Here is a 23,783-nt window from a genome sequence, read left to right as displayed (position 1 = left end):
AGTGGTATTGCACCATCCCATTTTGTACAGGTATCATACACAGTTTTTGAGTTGGTTCTTTGAAATAATAGCCCTGTTTCTGTGCCCTTTCTGTCACACGGATGGATATGTCCTGGTTATTACAGAATTTTGTTTCTAGGAGTTGTAGAATTAGTGTTAACAATATGATCTAAACCAAGTCTTTAAATTAGATTCTGTGCACATCGTGGCCTAACAGTTTACTGTTGCATACATTCAGGACAGGGAGAATTGTTCAAATGGTTCTTGGCTATTCTTTTTACAACCCTATAGATAGAGAGTAACATGTGAATTTAGATCACTGATGATACCATACAAACAATTAAAGTTATTATTACAGGTAGTATGATTGACTACTGTGACACAAGACATACCTGAAGATGATGATCACAACAGAAGATAATAACAGCAAACACTGAAATATGAGGAATATTATAAACATAGGCTTCTAGATAGTTTTGTGTTCAGAGCATTAGAGAGACCTCAAGATCATATAGCCATTGTTTTGGATAATTTGATCACCAAACAATAGACCCTAATAGGCTTCTCTACATGATGAGATTTTAGAGCCTAGGGGATCCGTTAGGGTGATGGATGACAATATGGTTATATGCATCTAACGTCAGGAATTCATCCAGGGTAGGAGCTGTGCATTGCCGATTGAAGATCTTACAAGCTTCCTTGTACTTGCCGTGCTTGAACTTTTCCTCACCTACCTCTTTCTCAATCTTGGCCATTTCTTCTTCTACCACCCTAGCAAAGAGGTCCAAGCTCACCTTCACCCCAAGCCCGTCTCCGTCCAAAACTACCCCATACTTCAACCATTGCCAATTCTGAACTCTGCTAATCTCAGCAGTGGCAGCATCCTCCATGAGGTTGTAAAGAGGCACTGACCCGGTTCCGGTGAGCCATGCTGCTAGGTATTGGATTCCAACTCGGGTATTCAGTCGGAGGCCTTCCATTGTCCGGACACCACTGGGTCTTTGTAAGAGGTCTTCTTCAGTCACAATGGCTGCATCCTCTCGCTTCATGGTTTCTATCTGGTTGGGAGTGGCACCCATGTAATTTGTGAAGACTTCCATGATGACGGAGATGAGACCAGGGTGGGCTGCCCAGGTCCCATCATGGCCTGCCCGTACTTCTCTTAGTTTGTCTTTTCTCACCAACTCCAACGCTGCCTCATTCGCCACTGGATCATCTCTGATTGGAATTTGAGCTGCCTGTTAAAGATTTATGGATGGAGCTGTCACAACTAATTAATCTTTTGTGTATTTACATATACATAACTACTAGAGTACTAGGATAAAAATACCCCACTCCCACATACCATTCCGCCCATGGCGTGCACACCACGTCTATGGCAAGTGTGAATGAGAAGATCAGAGTAGCTTCTCATAAAGTGCCGAGTCATTCCAACCTGAACCCGGTCTGGGAGCAAGCGATCAGGGTGAGCCTGGAAAGTCTTGACATAGCTGAAAATGTAGTCCCATCTTCCACAATTCAAACCAATTGAGTGATCCCTTAGCTCATAGAGAATTTCATCCATTTGAAAAACAACTGGCAGAGTCTCAATGAGAACTGTAGCCCTAATGCTTCCACTGCCTAGCCCTGCCATTGTCTCTGCCCTTTCAAACACAGAATTCCATATGCGGGCTTCCCTGCCGATCACATTACTTCCATTGTTGGTACAGTGATGTCTCCATGGCAATGAATGAATTGATTATCAATGTTTTAAAAACCGACTGAAACCGGAACCTGGCCACCGGTTTCCATGTTGATGATGGTCATTCTGACAAAAAAAATTAAAATAAAAAATGACTAAAAACCATTGAATAGGTTGACCGTTTCATTGCCCAGATCAACGGATTGTTGACCAATTCAATAGTTTTTGGTCAAGAATTAGGTTTAAGGTAAAATGGAACTAGTTGCCTGGACGGTTCTCAGGCTATACGGTCTAACCATCCAGTTCAACAGCCATTCCAAAACACTCTTAATTATTGTATAAAGCTAATATTAGAAGTGAAGCTACTAACCTCGCATGCTCCATTTTTGGGAGATAGAAGAAAGGGCCATAGCCTGCACCTCGTGTCCGGCGGAAGGTGGCATGATTATGGTAAAAGTAGAGGCCAAAGTCCACCAGGCAGCCAGTTCCAGGTTCACCGTCTACGAGAATGTGGGCCTCAGGCAGGTGCCACCCTCTAGGGCGGACAAAGAGTTTGGCCGTGTGAGGATGATTGAGTTTGTAAAGCCTGTTTCTCGCCTGGTCATAGAAGGTTATGGTCCCATCTACTGCGTCCTTCAAGTTAACTTGACCCCTCATAAGCTTCTCCCATGTCGGCGAAAGTGAATCTTCAAAGTCGGCCTGTGAAAACAATATAAAGACACATCAGGAAGAGTTATTTTTTGTAGAACATTGAAAATTTTGACTGTTTGGGAGCTAATTGCTACACGTTTCCATCGTTGTTGTGTGTAAAAGAATAATTAGACTTTACAGTCAATAATTCTCTTTTTAGTCAAAAAGACCGTTAAGTAGTAGGGGGTGTTCACGGCATGGTTTTCAAAACCGGAATGGACGGTCGGACTGAAAAAATCGGGAACTGGTCAGGTGACCTGTTTTATTTTTCCTCAAAATCGAATTTTTGCCAAAAAACACTGATTTGGTAGTAAACCGTTGATCCAAGTGGTTGAACCATTCAAACCATTCAACGATTTTGACCTTCTTTTTAATTTTTTATTTTATTATCAGAATGGACTGACCATTCAATTCAAATAATCAGACCGTTCAACCTGGGAACCGGACCCCTAACCGGTTTGTTGTCCAAATTGGTTTCAAAAGCCTTGGTTCACGGTATGTTTGATTTGATTTGAAAAACATCTCATATCAAATTAATAAGTTAAGGTTTGAGATTTTATCAAAAAGAAATTTAATGTTGGAGAAATTCTCTAACCAAGCCATCTTAGTATAGATATAAAATCAGATCAAACAGTTCTATTATCATTTGATCCTATTTTTAATACAATTATAACCATTATATTGAGTTTGACCCAATTAGAAAGACCAAATAATGTGCATATCCACATAAATAACAAATATGATTTAAATATCAAATTAAAAGAAAAATTAATAATTTAAAAATTAAAACATACAACAATATACATCTATATTGTTTGGATACATATGTACCGCCAATTTCCATTTGGTTGGATGAGTGGTCTGGAGCATATAGAACACCAGCCAATAGTAAGTAAAGTGAGTGGGGTAAGGGGTACAGCAGGCTACACACGGTAGTGGATTGTACATTAGCCAATTACACAGATTGATGACGTGTTTATTTCTGATTGGATTTTATAGATCCAAGGTCCTTTGGGGGACTATGATGTAAACATGTGTCATCTAATATTTTTCGGGCATCGTTGCAGTGGTCAACCAATTTAAAATTGCATTACACACATGAGAAATTGAGAATTGAGAGTTTGAGATGCATGCATGCACACGTTATCGTGCATGAGATGAATGTAGTTAGTATGTATGCTATCGTGATTCGTGAATGAGATGCTTTGCTTGGTAATATAAAAGGAAATAAAAAACTAACGTGACCCTGTCCGCCCTCACCATGAACACTTTGGCTCCGGAGTTGAGGGCATTGATAATCATCTTTCGTTCCACAGGCCCGGTGATCTCCACCCTCCGATCGGCGACGGCCGGCGGTACCGACGCACATACCCACTCCCCTTCCCGTATGCACCTCGTCGCCGGATCAAAACCAGGCAAACATCCTGCGTTGTACTTCCTTTGTGCCTCCTTGCGGCACTCTAAGGCGTACTTGATGTGGCTTCGAAACTCCCTCTGTAATTCTGCTACAAATTGCAACGCATCCTTAGTCAGGATCTTCGCGAACTCCTCATCGTATCGACCTCTGACGTCCACACCATTCGGTACATCGTAGTAGTTCAACGACGTTGTGCGAGAGTAGGGCGCCACGTTCGTCATCGTATATTAATTTTTAATAATATAAATAATCTCGACGTAGTTGTTTTCAGTTGTGGTGAGACTTGAGAGAGGCTGCTGCAAGCGAGAGAGAGAGATGAGGGAGGGGGAGATTTATAGGATATAGGGGGAAGGGAAGACAAGTGTGATATTGGTACTGGATAGACACAGACTGTGTCAGCGTCACGATAATTGGGAAAAAGAGTTGGTTCTTATCTATCTATCTATCTAAAGGTGTCGGATGGGAATGGCGAGAACTGAGAAAGAGAAGGATAATTAGATAACTCAGTTTCTTTGTTTGAAGTTTGTGCCTTCCTCGGGTTGCGTATTTGTTCCAGATAGGACGAGCGGTAGATACGTGGCAACACCTCACACTGCTGGCCTGAATAGATCTAGAGTTTTCAATAATGAAGTTGTATAATATGTATATATCACATATTCGGTCACCTGTTTTGCTGGGGTGAGATATCAATGGATTAGGAAACTTTTAGGCATTAATGGTGAACGAGGTTATCTCTCAGGCTGTTTTCTGGAAAACATTTACCCTGAAATTATATTTATTATGTTTTTTTATTTTTTTAATTAAATAAAATAATGATTGTTATAATCATAAAAAATTATTATTAAAAAAATATTTTTATCTTATTAAAAGATTGACACTTTTTTCTATATAGAATAACTTTTTTTGATCTTCATATAAATCTGAAAAAAAAATCATGGTTTTTAGATCAATTCTTAACCATAGGAGATGATTAAGTAATTTGGAATGCAGACCGATTCATTTCGATCACAAACTGTTAGATCTAGGGCTAAATCTCACCTCATGGATCAATTCTCATGCATCAATTCACGCCATACTGGATTGAATGATGATCACATCGATCACAAACTGTTAAATCTAGGGTTAAATCACACTTCATGGATCAATTCTCATGCATCAATTCACGCCACTAAATTCAAGCACATCACATAAGATGACCACAGTACCAAATACCCTCTACTGCCCTACATCTACCATCGGACCCAGCGGTTAGAAATCTTATGTAATTGCAAATTAAAAGGCTTCTGAAGTAGAATGATAGGACTTGTATTGAGGCCTTATTTTTCATTTCTCTGCTCCCCGACATTTCATGATTTCATCTGTCTCTCATGACGACGGATCCTCTCCAAGTACAAAAACTAAGGACCAATAGTTTTCAATCTTGAAAGTTAAACATATTATTGTGTTGCTCCAAGACTTGTACCGTCAATGTTGCTGCCACCCCATGAACTAGAATAGCTAACTAAGACGTGGGTCAGTTGCTACGTTAGCTGGCTTGTTCTAACAGAGATGCGGATTCAATTCCCATTATTATGGACTTTGTGGAGGGGACTATTAGTGTGGTGCTGTGTTATTCAAGGGCCGTTCATAAGAAAAAGAAAAAAAAAATCTATAATAGGCAAAAATGAATAACATGAGATTGTTTGGATACAAAATTCTTGCCATGGGCTAGATTTTTTTTAGAATGAAAAATCAGCCCTATAGCACAAAACTGAGTAGTTTGCATTATGAAAAATAATGCCCCATCTTGCTCATTTTCATTCTTTGAGAAAATTCTACCTATAAAACCGTTGCCATAGATGTTTACTTTAGAGAAATCACTTTTATGAAAGTGCTTTTATAAAAGCACTTATAAAAGTACTTTTACATTAAAGCACTTTTATGAAAGCACTTTATAAAAGTAATTTTATGAAAGCACTTTAATAAAAAACACTTTTATAAAAGTACATTTATAAAGCATTTTACAAAAGCACTTTTATAGAAGTACTTTTACAAAAAATACTTATATAAAAGCACTTTTAAGAAAGTATTTTTACAAAACATCTATACCAACTCGTAAACATTGAATGTTGGAGACCTAGGCTAGCAATTTATGAATACCAGCATTTTTTTAAATAAAAATGAGCAACATAGGACACTTGTTAGTTTGAAAAGAATTCATTTTTAGGAAAAAAGTGTTTGCTTCATAGCAATATTTTCTCATTCTGCTTATTTTTACCCATTCTTATCCATTTTAAAATTTCATCTTTGAGTAAGAATGAGAAAGAGTGAGAATTGAACCAAACATGGCATAAAGTAATTTTTAATGGCTTTACAAGGTCTAGCTAGGGAATGATGATAGTAGATGCAGTTATGTTCTTGTTGAGCAAGGTCTCTTTGGTTTGATTTAGAGGTGTAAAATGGGTTGTGTCGGCCCGTGGACTGTCCTAGGCCATGCCGCTCTCCCCAGGGATAATTTGGGCGGTTGGCCCGACATGGCTCAAGCCTGTGTGGGCCCATGCCGTGCCGCGGGCCTAGGCCGAGTGGGCTATAGGCCATGCCATAGGCTTGGCCCCTGTCAGGCTAGGCCACAAGTCAGGCCTTAGGCATGGGCCAAACTGAGTCGAACTATTTTTTTGTTTTTTTTTTTTTTGCTTTTTTTGCTTTTTTTTATATTTTTATTTCTTTACTAAGTAAAACTAAAATATAACTTTCTTTGGGAACTGTTTGAAAAAATAAGAAATCTAACAAAGAAATGAAAAAAATACTTAACCAAATAAGAAGTCAAAGAGACAAAGACTCAAATAACAAATTGGAAGAAAAATAGAAATTTTATTTCATTTAAATTTGAATGGTACAAAGCATACAATGTTTGGATGAATGAAATATGAAAATTAGAAAATGGAATAAATTAATAAAGGGGTAAATTACAAAGACCCTCCATGTATTATGGGGTCAGTGACAAAGTCCCTTTGTACTTTTTTTTGCGACAAAGACCCCCTTGGCCGTTAGGTCAGATGACGAAAAGCGTTAAATTATCCAAATACCTTACTAAACTTTTTCTATTTTCTTTTTCTTTCCCTTTTTCTCTTAAAATCTATTTAACCTAGGAAATGGATATTTGGTCCTACAGAGTGGTTTTGTTTGTTTTGATTGCTGGTTATTTTCCCTTCCTACAGAGTGATCATGTACAAGAAGATTTACAAGGGTGAGTTCTAGTGCCCTTGTTGGTTCACCCCAAAGCTTATTTGGCTTCTTTCTCGTCTCTAGTTAAGTCTTCTAATTCATCCTTTTTCCCATCTTCATCATAAAAGGGGTCCCCTTTATTCTGTTAATGTTCTCCATTTAATGTTTCAAAATCATTGTTTTTATTGTAGCCATTTCACCTAACTCCAATGGAAAAGACAATGAACAGTATAAAAAGGGTAGCTTGGACATTTAAAAAACGTTAAGCAGTCAAGTGAAAAATTTTTCGAAGTTAACTGACAGAACATTAACGGAAGGGGGTCTTTGTTTAACGGCTAAAGTTTAGGGGGGTCTTTGTCGCAAAAAAAAAAAGTAAAAGGGGGACTTTGTCATTGACCCCATAGTACAAGGAGGGTCTTTGTAACTTACCCTTAATAAAATATAAAAAATACAATATAGTTACAAATTGAAAATAAAAAACTACGTTATTAAAAAAATATCAAATAAATTGAATAAAAATAAAACAAAATTTACAATAATTTGAAAAAATGCTATACAACTATTGAGTATACAAAAAATATTGACTTCATCATTTTCTCCTATTGTTCTTGACTTTGATCATCTATTTCAGGTGAAACATCAAGTGTAGTGCCATGCCCTCCTTTGTCTCGTAATCTATATTCAGCATCCAACCAATCTTTAAAGCATATGCACATCTCTAGACTTTCATCATTCATACAGTTTCTCTTGTCGTCCAACACCCTAGTACCCTGTACTAAAACAAGACTCTGATTGAACTGTAGACACCAAAGGGGTTAGTAGATCATGTGCCATGGCGGTAAAAACTATATAATTTTTTGCATGTTCACTCCACCAAGCTAAAATATTAAAACTATTTGTTCCCTCTGAGGTGAAAGAAGAATCACCTAAAGTAGAAAAAATTGCTTTTATTAAAAATTAGGTTTAGTAAATGAACTTGTTGTTGAGGCAGTGGATTTTTGCCTCTTACTTATTAAATAAAAAAGCTTTTCTCTTCCACTACTGCACTGAAGTTCAAAAGTGGAAGATGTAGATGTATAAGTTGTAGAATTTTTATTATTCCTTGTTACTTCAAATTCATATAAAACTATACATTTCAAATAATAAACTATTAATTTCTTCTTTTTTATTTTATAATTTTAATATTCATATTTTCACAATATATTTCAACTAAAATATCTAAACCATCTTTTCTAATCCTATGATCTAATATTGTAGCTAAGCAATTAAGAGGATAAATGTTTTCCTAATATTTTTAAATTTATTTTCCATTATTTAAACAATACTTTTAAATTGTGGATTCTTTCTATATTTTGTAAAACAATCACTAATCATCATTAATTGATAAGCTAAATTACAACTAGTTAGATAATAAATACTCAATAATTCATTAGTTGCATCATAATTTTTTTTAAAATCTCTTATGTAAATTTCCATTTCCCAATCTTCCTCAAATATAATATCAATAGGCATTTTTGCATTATAAAAATCACTAAGAATTTGTTTGTGAGAAATACAACTTTCTAACAGAGAATAGGTAGAATTCCATCTATGTTTAACATCTAATATAAAATTTTTATATTTTAAACCATAATTTTGACAAAAATATTAAATTCTTGTTTTCTTGCTTCAAGACTTTTAAAATATATATAATACAATTTCTAATTTTAGAAATATGAGTGAAATAATATTTAAAACATCTTGGATACATAAATTTAAGATGTGACATGCACATATGATATAAAATAATTTACCATTTAAACATGGTTTTAATTGAGATTTTAAAATATTTATTGATGAATCATTATTATTAGCATTATCAAAACTAATAGAAAATAATTTATTATCAATTCCATAAGCATGTAAAGTATTTAAAATACTTGCAGCAATAGTTGGGCCAATATGTGACCATACAAGCCTAGTAAAACTTGAAATTCTTTTATTTAAAAGTCAATTTTCATCAATAGAATGACTGGTAACACAAATATAACTTATGTTAAATTTAAAGGTTCAAATATCAAAAGTAATTACAACTTTAGAATTAAGATTTGATAACATATAAATTAAAATTTGTTTATATGAATAAAAAAAATTAAAGCATCTGATCTAATAGTATTCCTAAAATCTTTTTAAAATTGTGGATTTACAGAATTGTGTAACCATTTTTCAAGTTTAGTATCTTCAACTAACAAAAATGGTTGTTCATCATGTATAATGTATTTTGCTAATTCTTGCCTTTTTTTTTTTTTGAGAATATTTAAAAATACCAACCCCCTCCACCCAATTTGTGTTTGTGTTGTTTCTCTCCCATCTTCTTCTTCTTTCTCATGGGTGAACAAATGTATGCCCAAATGGCTAGTATCACCCTTCTATAATAGCTAAAGTTTTTCCTACATTTTTTGGCAAACAACTCTTTTTCCCTTTCCTTGAACCTCCTCTACTTTAAAGATTTTCCAATCGAGCTAATCAACTTAGTGGCCTTCTTTTTCTTTCTCCTAGTATCAGTACTAAGGGTGGAAGTTTCGTCAATATCAATAGCATCCATATCGGTGCTAACACTACCATGTTGCAACTAAATATTGTCAACATTGAACATGTTGGGGAATTGGTTTCAAGAGGAGCCTACCATTTTTTTAAATTCTAAAAAATAAAAATTAATTTAATTGCACTTACCCGAATTGTCGGTTCAGAATCCCAACTTGATTTCAATGGTTGAAGCCTTTCAACTCCAAGAGTCCAAGCTTCCCAAATTGCTAACTTGAGATACTTGAGCTATTGAGCAAGCCTTCTTCTTGTTGAAACTTCGATAAAGTTGAGAATCAGAGAATGTATGAGAGATTTAGAGATTAAAACTTGAGAGTATGAAAGCTAGAGAAGAGATTAAGAGAATCGTTGAATTTGTATGATGAGAATGGTGGAGGATATGATTATTTATAGGAATTTAAAGTAATTCAATTGCCCAAAATACCCTAAAAATAATCATTTTTTAGTTGTTGGGAGGGGTATTTTGGTCATTGTAAAGTTATTTATCGCTTTACCCAAAATGCCCTCCCCTAAACTAGCTGTTATATAGCTATTGGGGGCATTTGTGTCGTTCTTTCTCCCACCAAAACCAAAATACATAAATACCCCCTATATAGTTGTTAGGGGTATTTTTGTTAAAAATTCAAAAGGCTGAGGCAGGCCGAGCATGGCCCACTACGGGCTCATGGGCGTTACAGCACGCACAATCGTGTCGTGCAATGCTAGCCCATGGACCTAAAACCCCAGGCCTAGCATAGCCCACATACTGTCGTGTTGTGTCGTGTCGTGTCGAGCCAAGTCGATCCAAATTACCTATAACACATTATTCTTGTTTCTCAGCCAAATTATGTATGCAAACATTCTCTTTACAAATAGGAATGAAATGCAAAGGTAGGTTTACAAAAGTTACTAGCATGAATGCAATGATGTTTTAGCAAAATCTAGAATTTTGTTGCCTATCAAAAAACAATATGAAATGTTGTAATATTCACCGTTATTATATTACAAGGCTAAAGTTAGCTTTCTTAAACATACTCCTCTAATGTTCTACAAACGTTCTAAATTTTCAGAAAAAAATCCAATCAGATAATCGATATTATCCAAGATGATGCATTAAAAATATAGAAATAAAAATCAAGAAAAATAAATGCACCAGGTGCTCACAGTTTAGAGCCTAAAATTTCCTCCTCAGCAACTCCTATCATTGTTGTAGCATAAGCCATTTGAGTCAATTTCTTTTGGTTTAGTTGTTTGGCAACGGAATTAAGATTCTGACAAAAATAAGCAGGAATAAGAGGTATCTGAAGATCAAAGTAAATTCTCTCACACATTTAGGATTGAAAGACATGTAGTGGCTAGGGGTGAGCAAAAAAAAATCAAAAAACTGAACCAATCGAAAAAATTGACCAAAACCGAACCAAAAAATTGGTTAACCGAACTGATCAGTTCAGTTTTGGCTAACCATTTAAAAAAACTGGCGGTTAACCGAACCGACCGATATATATAATATGTTTTTTTCTTGCAAATCTAATAAAAAAGTTCAACAGTCTGAGAGTGTTTAGACTGCTGAACCGAGACTTTTTGGTAGGCTAGCGAATAGCCTGTCTAACAGATTGACACCCGCGCCTCTCTCTCTCTCTCTCTCTCTCTCTCTCTCTCTCTCTCTCTCTCTCTCTCTCCCAGTTCTGAGTTCTCTTCTTCATTCTTCCCCAAAGGACCGACGGCCTTCGGCACTCTGCCCTCCGACCGAATCACCGACAGCCTCCGACACCTGTGATCCCTCCTGCTTCCACAACAGCCTGTCTGACACCCGCCGCGCCTTTCCCTTTTCCCTCTCTCTCTCTCTCTCTCTCTCTCTCTCTCTCTGGCTCTCACTCTCTCAGACTTCCACTCTCCCAATTCTCTTCTTCATTCTTCTCCAACGGACCGACGGCCTTCGACGCTTCGCCCTTCGACCGAATCACCGACAGCCTCCGACACTACAATCCCTCTTGCTTCGGCGACAATCTCTCAAACTCCCACTCTCCCTGTCTCTGATTCCTAGTTAAATGAATGCATCAGTTCAGTTTCGGTTCGATTAAATACAAAAACCGAAAAAATTGATTTGATCCAAAAAATCACCCCACGGTTCGATGTGGACACCCCTAACTAGTGGCTCACATTACAAGTAACTTCATTCCAAAATATAGGATATCAATGGATCAGGTCAAAGGCAACAATTACCCCAGATCTGTTATAATACATCAAGTCCAATACATGGAATGGCAGCTGATTCAATACCCAACCAGGAAGAAAGTGTAGGTTCACAGTTTACCTCATACTTGGCCATTTGAAATAAAAGAGTAATGAGACTTGGATTCATGTAAATGGAAAATTAGAAAAGCAAATTTTCAATATTACTATTTTATCATCATCGAATATAGAATTATTATCATTAATTATTATTACTGTTTTACCGGATCCAAATATCAAAACCCACAATGTGAGACGTATAGGTATAGCTTCCTAAATGAGACAAGGTATTATAGATAATCAGGTGAGAGGTCAGTGAATAAATGAATAAAAAAAAGAGAGAAAAGACACATGAGACCGGTATATCCCAATAGGAGAAATATCATGCATAGGATATGATTCATGGATCAGAACCCACACCAAAGTGCCACGGTGCCACCAGCAGTCCTGCGGAGATGTCTTGATCAGAAACAAGCTATAAAATCGCAGCAAAAAGAAAAGAAACTATAAAATCATAACTCATGCTATTGGACAAATAAGACAAACTTGTTAGCAAATTAAGGAAATTAAAAGAAAAAGGAAGGTGAGCAAACTATTTGAAACGATGATGATCCATCTGATCAGGTAATCTGATAACGGGAGGCAGCCAAGCCTGACAGACAATATTGACCCAGATTACCCTCAGCAGGACCAATCGTTTGTTACACTTAGAAGGTAAGGAGAGAGAGAGATTTTAACAAATTTATTGTATGACATTCTTGTACTATAAATATCCAACAGGAAAACCCAGAGACATTGTGTTATTTGAAAATTGCTAAAATTTCATATTTCATAGTCACTCCAATAAGCCAAAAGTAACCAAAATTGGATGATAATCCATTAAATATATTATCTTATATTCAGCAGTAAGGATCAAAGAATGAAGAAAATCTAGATAAAATGTTCAGTAATCGGTAAAATTTCATATTTCATAGTCACTCCAATAAGCCAAAAGTAACCAAAATTGGATGATAATCCATTAAATATATTATCTTATATTCAGCAGTAAGGATCAAAGAATGAAGAAAATCTAGATAAAATGTTCAGTAATCGGTAAATCCAGGACCATCAAGCAGAAGAGCTCAATCTGTTGCATCCGTACTCTTATGCAGCAACATAAGAAAGATAGCTTCTTGGTATCTTGGTGCAAAATCTGCCATCAGTATCACCAGTACCTTTCTATACATGAGTTCTTTTAATTGCTAATACTAAAGAAAAGACCTTCTCCATCTCCAAAACATGATCACCAAGGACTTCTGACTTTGCCCGCCAGGCAATGTGTTCATCAGGCCTAACCAAAATGGCTCCTCTGTCAGTCACCTTACAGATTCTCCACCATGAAAGTGAAGATGATGACCTCCGAACTTCCTCAACATCTATATAATTCGTGTTGGGTATTAATGCAGCTCCACTTCCATCCATTTTCTCAGCAACACGATGCGGCCAAATGACACACACCTTGAGAGAAACTTTGAATTCCTCCGCCACCTTGAAGGCCGCTCTAGCAAGATCATAGGATTGCTTCTTTGGTGCTACAATGAGAAGGAACTCAATTTTATTTCCAGATACCAGATCCAATGTAGAAAATGTCTCCTGCAAAGATAAAAGATGACTAGATGAAAAGAGAGAAGAATAAAAGAAAACTACCACAATAAGGTCTAAAGTACCAATACTGAGGACCCCATTTTAGACATAGTATAAAGAAAAACATGGTCCACTCATGTAGGACCATCATTTTATGGATCATGATTAGGTGATATCACAAGTAAAATAACAGATGGGATGGTCATAACCACCTTGATCCGTAAATCACACACTGATGTGCATTGCATCAGACTTCATATTAGTAGTACCTGCCCCGGGAGACCCCAATATTTCTATGTACAAGTCAAAGTAAACAGACCTTGTCTGATAACTTCTGCAACACTTTCACAGTCATATGTGGCAGCCGTGACCCTGGCTCTGCAGATGGAATAAAGTTCCTCCGAAGACCAGTAGGTGTTTCTTCCGGTGCATTTGGTACCTTATCACTGTCAGGAACAAGTGCTCCTTGGAGGTACCTAATATCAATATGGAAGTTAAGAAAGTCAATTCATTTAAACTGAACCAGTGTTCATAAGCTATCACAATCTCAAGGAAAGTTTTCAGACTTCTGGAAAGCCACAAAATTTAACCATCAATTGTGGTGGAATTCTGAGCTAGGTTGAACAAACCATAGGGGCTGTTAAGCTGTTTGATGATGACTGAATTGGATGAATTGAATGGCTTATTGCTTTGTCTTTTAGTAGAAATCAACCAAGCATGCCATTCAACCATTTAAGAAGCTTACACCCTACTTAATGGTTTACTCACTAAAAAACAAAGCACTAAGTTATTCAGTCCAACCACTTCAGCCGATTAAACCTTCTTAAAACCATATCTTATTGCTTTTGCAACTTGGATCCATATATGTTGGACTAATCAAAGTCAGTTTGGTCAGGATTTTTTTTATAGGAAATGGTAACTTTCATTAGATAAAACCAGAAGAACAACTGTAACCTTCTAAAGTGAAAGGTGGCCCCTGAACAAAAAATAACTTACAACATTTCCCAAAACAAAACCTCCCGATTCACCCCTTGTTTGCTAGGTTGTCAGTTAAAGCATTTGCTGACCTCCTAGACCAATAAACTTGTGCACCCAGCTCCCTTGTGAGGCTCAATAATTCCCTTACAGGTTGTCTAAGGGACCATGTTCCCAAACTTTTGATTGCAGCCAACCTACTACTAATTTTGAATCTCCCTCCACTTCTAACTGTTGAAAGCCCAATTGCCTGGCCCATCTGAGCCCCTGGAGGAGAGCCAACACTTCAGCTCTAAGCAATTCCCCCAAACCTATTGGACCAGAATACATAGCTAGGATTTTTCCTTCAGCATCTCTAAACACACCCCCTATTCCAGAAGGTCCAGGGTTCCTAAGAGAGCTGCCATCAAAATTCAGTCCAATGTACTGCCTTGATGGTGATCCCTTCAATAACTTCAGGAGCTGATTTTTCTTTCCCTTGGAAAATCCTATTATTTCTCTCTTCCCACACTGCCCACAAGATAGCTGCCCTCGTTCTCCATATCACCCTTCCTTTCTTCTTTGGTTGTCGGAAAAATCTAGGGTCAGTTTGGTCAGGATAGTAAGCAAGTTAGGAGAAAAATCTAGGTTTATGGAAATTAAGGGCCGCTTTGGTTCACGGGAATATGGGTCTGGAATCAGAATCAGAATGGGTTATTCCAATTCTAACTGTTTGGTTGGGCGGAATCAGAATGCCATTGCTATTTCTGCTGGAATGGCATTCCCCCATTTGAGGGAATGGCCATTCCCTCCCCCTCCCTTAGGAATGAAATCCCATTCCAGCTTATTCCAAATCTGGTTCTGGTTCCTGTCTGAACCAAACAGACTATGGGAATAAACCATTCCGATTCTGATTCCAAGGGATTTTGATTCCAATTCTGAATGCAAACCAAGCAGACCCTAAGTTAAACAGCATAAAATATGGACTATCACAAGAGAACATTTTTATTGATCTGAATCACAAATGATACCTGAAACCAAGATCCTCAGTAGGAAACTGAAGCTGAAGGCTCTTTCCTTCATCAAATATTCGCTGTAGTTTAACAAGCCTTGAAGATCCAAGAGGACTTCTTTCACTCAAAATATATTCTGAGAGTTGTGCACGACCAATCGTGAAAATCCCATTTAAAAGTGCTCTTTGTAGTCCAGAGGGTAAAATAGAACCAACTTCACTATTAATTATTTGATGTACTGTTAAACCAGCATAAAAGCACAGATTATATATTATGTGACGGATGCAAGAAAAACCTAGCCAGAACCAGAATACAGTCCTACAGATTACATGAGAAACTGAAAGTCTGAAATCAAAGATATAAATAGTTCTAGTCCACCTTTGTTTGCAACAGTTGGGTCAAGACCAAGTGCCGAAGGAACTGACATGGCAGCTTTAAAGTTCTGAACACTAAGTGCTGTATTGAAAATGGTGATCTGAAAGCAATAAGAGATGGGTGTAAAGGACCCCTATATATTTGGAAAAGTATCAATATTACAATAACACGAAAGTTGCATAGGAAAAAAAGGAAGCTATACCGGCCTACGTTCCATTTCATAAGTGCGAAGAATTGAAGGGGGAGCTATACCCTTTACTAGACAAGCTATTTTCCAGGCAAGGTTATGAGCATCTTGAATGCCAGTGTTCATTCCTGCATCAATCAAAGTGATTTTTTTATGAGAGAGAGAGAGAGAGAGAGAGAATTTCCCGTCCACCAAAACAGAAGAATAGTCTAGTTACAATAGATCAGTAAAGATATGCTCTGTGTACTTGTGCCCATAAGTGGCATGCATCCACAAGATGAAAAGATGCACCATTCTATGCTTCCAATAAGATCATACCCACTGGATTATCCACCAATATTCTCACTTGACCAATCCTAGCAGTCTATGGGTGAAGGATTGACTTTTCCAGAAATCATCCCTGATGCAGTCTCTTTTATTTTGCAACCTTCTGAGTAAACCAAGTATCTTTGTACTCATACCAATAGCATCAATAGAAAATGCTCATTTGCAAAACAGAAATGGTCTAGAGCATAGAAACATGTACAATAAATAGATTACGGAGAAGGAAGAAGTGATGATTTGGACTTAATTGATTTCCGAAGTGTTTGAAACTAGAACCCAAGAAGTCCTTCAAAATAAAAGAACAAAGAAAATAGTATCTTCTTAACCTCTCCAATCACAATGCGATGTGGGGGTAGTGGTAGGAAAGAAACAAAAATGCATCTAAAATCAAGCCATCACCCCTTGCTGCTATCAATACAGGAAGTTTGGTCCCCACCGGCACAACAAAGGGTAAAACTGAACTTTGATGGAAGCTCTATAGGTAATCCAGGCCCATCTGGTATAGGAGGTGTTTTCAGAGATAATGAAGGCAAGATAATGGCTTTGTTTTCAGGTCCAATAGGAATTGGAGATTCCTTAAGAGCGGAAATCTTGGCACTACATCAAGGTGTAAAACTGGCCAAACAGTTGGGGCTACAGCAGATTGAGATGGAGGGAGACTCCAAATTGGTAATTGGGTGGATGCAATCAGGGCAGCTGGGAATTTGGCAATATAGACAGCTGATAAGGGAAATTCTTAGCATAACAAGGGAGGTGGGTGTTTGGTTCAAGTGGGTAAGGACATCAGCAAATGGTTTTGCTGACGCCCTAGCAAAACAAGGGACTGCAAGGGAGTCTTTTTTGGGCAGTGCTGTAATGTTTGATGTTTATTGGATCAACCTTTTCTAATAAGGGTTGAATTCTGTATTTCAGGTTAATTTATCTCTAATGAAAGTTATCGTTTCTGATAAAAAGAAATCCTTTATTGGACACTGGATTTAAAAAAAAAAAAACACTCACAGGAATCAGCCCTCTACCACTAGACCTAACACGGTTGCTGCCCTTAGTTGTATTGGCTCCAACTCCAGCCCATTTGAAAACAATGATCCTCATATTCATTAGGAGCACATTGGATAGTTCCAAAGTCACAGTCCAGACAAGTAGGACTTGCAGGATATTCCATGGAACAACATGATCTGGGTGTTCAGCAGCCTGATAAGCAAGGGTGAATTAATAATAACAAAAGAGTGCATTTTTTTGGATCGAGGATAGCCAAAGAGAGGGGATTTTCCCTTGAAGATTGAAGGGGACCAAGCTTTAATTTGAGGAAAGGGTCCTGGCAAGGGCCTCTTGGAGGATTGCACAATTGCTAAAACAAGATCATATTGACACCATCATCTAAATCCAAGATCAGGTCGATAGAGTAAACTGAATACTCCTATAGATAGATGAGCAAAATCAAGGGTGCCACACACTAACATGTATAGCAATTATAGCTAATCCAGCTAGGATGATGACTTATTTCCTGCGGATTTTGCCTCTTTACAATTTTAACAAAATACATGTCACCTGATTTCTTTTCTTTTCTTAGTGCCTATTTATTTTATTTCTCACATTTCAAGTGTATGAGATAGACTGGAAGGTTATGGCAGTAATTTCAATTTTTTGGATGATTAGTCCATATCCCCTTCATGTGTTCCATTAATTCCAGAGAACTAGGGACAACCGAAACCTTCCAAGCGGAGTATTCCTCACTGGGTGATACCTAACTTGCTTGTCTTTTTTTCCTTTTTTAACAGAACTGATAGCTATTTCCAGGTGAGAAGAAACAATTTGTCAATCAGGAACAGGAAAAAAAAAGAATATGGTGAAGGGAAATGGGCTTCCCAATATTGACATGAAAGAAATGTCACTCACCAAAACCACCAGCTGGAGGAAAACGATGAGCCGCATCACCAGCAAGTATTATTCGGTTGCCACCAGAAACAAACTCCTCAGCAACTTCAGCATGCATCACCCATGGCTTTATATCAACCACATCTATGTCAACAAGATTTTGGCCCACCAATTTGAGAATTAGTTCCTTGCATACCTACAACAGGATGGGTAGTCATGTGTGAAATGGAAACCTGCCAGATTATTAGTTATGTCTAGAGTGATTACATAAGTGCCACAATTACTGCAAAGGTGGGAAAATATTTTTCCCAGCCTCTTATCCTAATCAAATTATTTGTCCTTCATATGTTCTCATGAAAATGAAATCACAAAAGAATAGAACACTAGTACAATGTTGCATAAGTATTTCGCAAGGAATAGGTATACCTCGAAACTGAAGTCCTTGATGTTTTGCTGAGGAGGATAGAAGGGTACCTGTGGAAAAAAGCAAGCATAACAATCATTAGTTAAGAACAGGACGTATCAAGGCACTGTCAATGAAATCATGGCAATTCTATAGTCAGTCTGGGTATTGTAGTACCTGCAACACAAATTCACCTTGGTTGAGATCATGTGCAACAAGAACACCTATAGCATCTGTATTGAATATGAAGAACAGCATCCCTGGTCTATCATGAAGTAGGTAGTGCCCAAGGTTTTGGCTAAAGAAATGGATACTGACAAGGTTCTGCAAGTCTCTTTCACCTCTCATTTCTATCCCCATGAGCTTTCTCACTGTGCTGCCAGCACCATCAGAACCAATGAGGATAGTACAGTTGATATTTCTCTCAATCTTCTTCCCTTCTTTGACAAAGCAAGCACCCACTGTAATACAACTATCATTGTATTTGATAGATATGCATTCATGCCCCATTAATATCTTCCCTGCCCTGAGGATCCCATAGTCAATGGTTTCTAACCCATCACTATCATAAACACAAAAACCAAGTTTCTCCAGCTGCTTAACTAGTAACCTCGTTAGTTTGTACTGTGAGAAATGTGCAACAGAAACAGGACTAACTACCTGTTCAAAGTCTGTAAAGAAGAAAATGTTAGAGTGAACCTCTTGATGTTCAATCTTAGCAGAAAATAGAGTATGCTATTATAATGTAGGTCGTAGGGATGATTCTGAGGATTCTAAACTAATATATTCACTGGTAAATATGAATATGGGGCACATGCAAGGGAAACTCTTACCAGAATCTAACTTAAATTAATGAATGCAACTGTCATTATCAGTTTTCTGAAATAGTCAAAAGAAGAATAAGGAATGGACCAGACGCAAAGTCAGTCATCAAATGCCTCACCAATTACTCAATGATCCCTTGGACAATAATTGCACAGTTCATGCCAAAGTCTTATATGGCATGCAACATGTATCAAATAGCCCTGTTCCAATATGTTAAGGCACACCGTACTATGTGCCTTTAGGAACAATCATGGGTAACCTGGCTTTTAAGATTAACTGAAACCATTTAGTTTCCATACCTTCAGGTTGCATATGGTCCACTGATCCAAGAATAGAACCAGAGAGAGAGGTGCAGTATATGAACTTTCTCCACAAATCAACAGGTGGTTGCAATCTTTGGATCTCCTCTGCCAGACCATCCAATTTGCGGAACACCTGACAAAGAGTTTTAAATTATAACAGGATTATACAACTAAACAAAGGTTTACTTCTGATAGGAAAACCAGTTATATTCCTTCCTTAAATAACCTCCATTGATCGGTTGTTTATAAAGTGGGCTTGTGGATGCTGAGAAAAGGTCTTGTTTTTCTCCAAAATGGCACATTTGACTCCTAGAAAAGAAAAGAAAACTTTCTGCTATTAGTTCTGCCACCTTGGAAAGAAAAATAAGACAAAAAATAAAGCACATTATATATTCAATAGTAGAAAAGCAAGAAAAACTTGAGTACTGCCATTTTTTCCAAAAGAAAAAAGAATGGGGAAAGAAAGGGTCAAAAAAATCTAATGAAAAGAATTGAGCGCATCTATCTGAGAGAACTTTGCACATGCAGATACAAGTTGGGAGTACATACAAGAGAGACCATCCGGTCTACTAAGAGATAGTAATGTTCAGGTTGGAGTGCATCAAATTGGGAGTACACACACATACATCATTCTAGGGATCCAATAAACATCACCCGGCCAACCCCAGGCCCTGTAGGAAATAGCATTCTTCAGTTCCAAATATATTTTGAACGTGCAAATTCTAAGGCAAGAATGGTCTCAGTTCCCAAATATAATTCAAATAGCTAATCAGTGAGTTGGACAAGGCACTAGCACATTTCTATGAGTTCATTAAGATGGCTATAATGTACAAAGGTCCACTTGTGTCTTCCCATCAATAAGGGTGGGGGAAGTTTCCATGTTTATCTGACCGGCATTGGTCCTCCACAACACCAAGCTCAAATAATCAAGTGTCTGAACATTCAATAAGTTTCGTGAATAGTTTGACAAGAATCAACACTCCCCTCTCCCCCCACTTTGTTCATTCCGATGAATGCAAACAGTAACGTCCAGTTGGGTAACAGTAGAAACGCGCACGCGGTGTTTGGCCCCATTCCCACCCCACAACAAGAAAGCTTAGACATATTATCTAAATGAAACTTTCTAATCAGATAGTTTTTGTCTATGAAGAGAAGGCAGATGATAATGAAGACAGAAGCTCAGGATTGTGCAATGTCCAAAATCAAATATTTCATTTCATAATCAGCATAGCCGGTCGTTTGAGCTTATTGGGGTTAAAATGCAGCAAAGCATGTAAAACGGTGGAACGTTGCGTCGTGCCATAAAAAAATGTTGTTATTCTATTGACCATTTTGGATTTTTCGCGTGGAGGAAATTTGATAAGGAAGACGAAAACATGGAATTTGCAAGCGGAAATTAGATATCAAACAGAAAGAGGCACGGAGAAGCACTAAACCACTAATGAAATTAGCCGATTTCAAATTTTGATCAATCCCAACAGAAATAAAATAAAATAAAATAAACACTTAGAGATACCTAATTTGGTGAGGAGAATGGAGAGAACAAGACCAACAGGACCTGCACCCACGATCAAAACTGGCAAAACTTCACTGTCGCCATTGATGTTCTTATTCAAGTCCGACAAATTTCTTCTGGTCACATGCTCATATGGGCAGATTCTGGTTCTGGTCCTGAAGCTGTAGAACCCATATAACCTCCCGAAAGATCTCAAAATGGCCATGGCGCAAGGAGAAAAGCTTTCAGAGAACGGCCATTGAGTTTGAAAGAACCCAGAGTTTCAGATAAATGAAAGTATCCATGAGTGGAGTTCCTTCATCTGTCGCTCGTTGACTCTTTTTTATGTCCCAGACAGAGTTGTATGAAGGGAAAACTACATAGCTTCTGCCTTCTTGGTCAATACACCCAGGAAATAGGGGTGCAAGTCGGGTCGGATTAGGTCGGGTTGGTTAGGGTTGGCTCAAGTTTATTCAATTATAACATCATTATAATGAACTTGTTTATTTATTTTTATACATTTACCATACATGTCTGAGTTGAAAATAATTAGTTATTTTTAATTTTTTTTGTCATTTTAAGCACAATAAATTGCATTCGGATTAAATCCAAATTCGACTCAATCCCAAGATAATGGATCGGATGTGAATGCAGCAGATCTGATCTGATTACAGCCTTATGAGTGGGATGATGCCTGACAGTGGTTAATTAGTTGGAATTTCAAGGGGAGATGGAACTTGGAAGCCACGCTAAGACCAAACCCCAAAATTCAAATGCTGATGATGACACAAGCTTAATTGATCCTACAGTCCTACTTTCCAAAGGAGAGAGATCATTCTAGTAGTGGTGAGAGGGGGAGAAGATGAAAGCTTGGATCCTGCAAATATGATCCAAGATGAAGAGGAGACAAAAAAAAATATGGATTGTAGTGAGTCACCGTGGCAAATCAGTTAAGTCTGCTGAAGATTCAGCATCAGGTATTCGATGGTTTTGTATAAGAGACATGGGAACAAAGATTTATTAGTTGAGACTTGAGACAGCTAATGGACCTCATTCTCTTCAAAAAATCACCTATCCACATACATTTTCATTTGATCTATTATCATTTCTAATTAGCATTTCATTCGCTTAAATTAGATCATCTCCTATTTTGAATAAGTTAGGGCCCATTTGGCATGTCTTTCTATATGGTTTTTCAGTTGTTTACAAGTCGAGAAGACTGAAAATCGGTCTATTCCCGTTTGGCACGCGAAAGATCTAGCCGCCAAAAGATGAAGTGCCAAAAAGACACGAAAAACCCATTTTGGACAGATTTCGATAAGCTCCAAATGAAGCTTCTCGCATCTCTGGCGCAGAAAGACCCGAAATGATGCACGGAAATACACACGTATGCCAAACAGTCTTCGGCCTGCCCAGATCTTATGTCAAAAGCTCAATGCGTCTTTTGACCACCAGAGCTACAAGAAGACTTTCTAAAAAAGACTTACCAAACAGGCCCTTAGTTGTGCTAGTTGATTATTCCTTTCTCTTTCACTCTCACAAACACACATGTGCATCTATTGGGAATCCGAATCCGGATCTCTTATCCACACTGACAGACCTACCCACTATATTGGGGTCAGCCCACAATATCTCCCGTAGTGTATTACGAACATCTCTTCATGATAAGTAAGGGAAATGTTCCCAATGCATGCTGAAACATGCATGTGAGGCACTTGTGGGGTGCCAATGTGATCTCCATATTTATATATCGTTATTTATGGGAAGATGTTCCCAATGTAGAGATGTAGTGTCCTTGGATTGGCGTGGGTAGGAGATCTGAGCTCATCTGTTATATCAAAGTCCCCCTTCTCCCACTCCACCCCATTGTTGGCCTTGTGAATGACGAAACTGAGGCTAGCAATCTTGACCCCACCCAACCCACCCATTCTAGTAGTGGGTCAATATGGGTCGAATGATCCATTGGGGTTAGGGGAAAAGGATCAGGGTGGAATTGGGGTTAAGGATTACCCATTTGGGTTATTAATTAATTAAAGCTATACTCTCTCTCTCTCTTTCTCTCCCTCTCTCTCTCTCTAGGTTTGTAAAAGAGGGTCGAATGACCCTTTAGGGTTGTAAAAGAGGCTTCGAAACAAGTTATGCCCATCTGCCGTTGAACAAAGTGCAACAGCGACTAAAGCGCAAAGAACACTAGCAACCAGAGTGTAGATTTCATCTACTGTTGAATGAAACAAGCCATGCCTCTCTCCCCCCTTTCATTCTTATCTCCTCATTGCGTCATATTCCTCCCTTCCTCCTTGATTCAACGAACCAGAGAAAATCGGTATTTTTCTTCTTCTTCTTCTTCTCTTCTCTCTATCTCCGTCTCTGTCTATTCTTTTCCTCCTCAATGTCTCCACCTTCTCTTTGACATTCATCTCCACCCAAGGACCACCAAATACTGAATGAAGCAAAGACGTCGAAGCTCTCAAAATGCAGCTAATATTTTGAAACCTATGTTATTTTTCTACAAAATTTGTTTATTTTTCTATAATTTCTATATTTTATTCTCTACATTTTTCTGTATTTTTATCATTTATTTGCATTTCCATGCTTTCCTATAATTTATTGTGTTTTTTTTT

General features: G+C 37.7%; 2 protein-coding genes across 4 annotated transcripts; both read right to left on the bottom strand.

The window, feature by feature from the left end:
* Positions 1 to 292: 292 nt before the first annotated feature.
* Positions 293 to 4,099, bottom strand: MLS (malate synthase). The gene is made up of 4 exons (XM_088986117.1): positions 3,632 to 4,099; positions 2,052 to 2,380; positions 1,346 to 1,676; positions 293 to 1,238 (listed from the first exon to the last, which is right to left on the bottom strand). The coding sequence occupies exons 1-4, from the start codon at positions 4,007 to 4,009 to the stop codon at positions 582 to 584; spliced, it is 1,695 nt and encodes a 564-aa protein (XP_088842243.1). The 5' UTR covers positions 4,010 to 4,099; the 3' UTR covers positions 293 to 581.
* Positions 4,100 to 12,728: 8,629 nt separating this feature from the next.
* EMB2421 (FAD/NAD(P)-binding oxidoreductase family protein) lies at positions 12,729 to 21,600 on the bottom strand. Of its 3 annotated transcripts, XM_088941714.1 has the most exons (12): positions 21,184 to 21,320; positions 20,217 to 20,338; positions 19,894 to 19,976; positions 19,665 to 19,800; positions 18,718 to 19,211; positions 18,564 to 18,611; positions 18,159 to 18,333; positions 15,954 to 16,066; positions 15,755 to 15,851; positions 15,395 to 15,614; positions 13,729 to 13,885; positions 12,729 to 13,418 (listed from the first exon to the last, which is right to left on the bottom strand). In XM_088941714.1, exons 3-12 carry the CDS (start codon positions 19,897 to 19,899, stop codon positions 13,005 to 13,007), a joined length of 1,860 nt encoding a protein of 619 aa, XP_088797840.1. In that variant the 5' UTR covers positions 19,900 to 19,976; positions 20,217 to 20,338; positions 21,184 to 21,320; the 3' UTR covers positions 12,729 to 13,004. The 3 variants fall into 3 exon arrangements, with proteins under 3 accessions (XP_088797840.1, XP_088797838.1, XP_088797839.1); XM_088941712.1 differs by lacking the exon at positions 20,217 to 20,338 and having other exon boundaries at positions 21,184 to 21,600; XM_088941713.1 differs by lacking the exon at positions 20,217 to 20,338 and having other exon boundaries at positions 15,395 to 15,512; positions 21,184 to 21,550.
* Positions 21,601 to 23,783: the final 2,183 nt, after the last annotated feature.

Source organism: Nelumbo lutea, chromosome 4 (genome assembly GCF_056320005.1).
Source record: "Nelumbo lutea isolate HS-2025 chromosome 4, American lotus-T2T, whole genome shotgun sequence".
Taxonomy (NCBI): domain Eukaryota; kingdom Viridiplantae; phylum Streptophyta; class Magnoliopsida; order Proteales; family Nelumbonaceae; genus Nelumbo; species Nelumbo lutea.
This window is presented reverse-complemented; position numbering and strand designations above follow the sequence as displayed.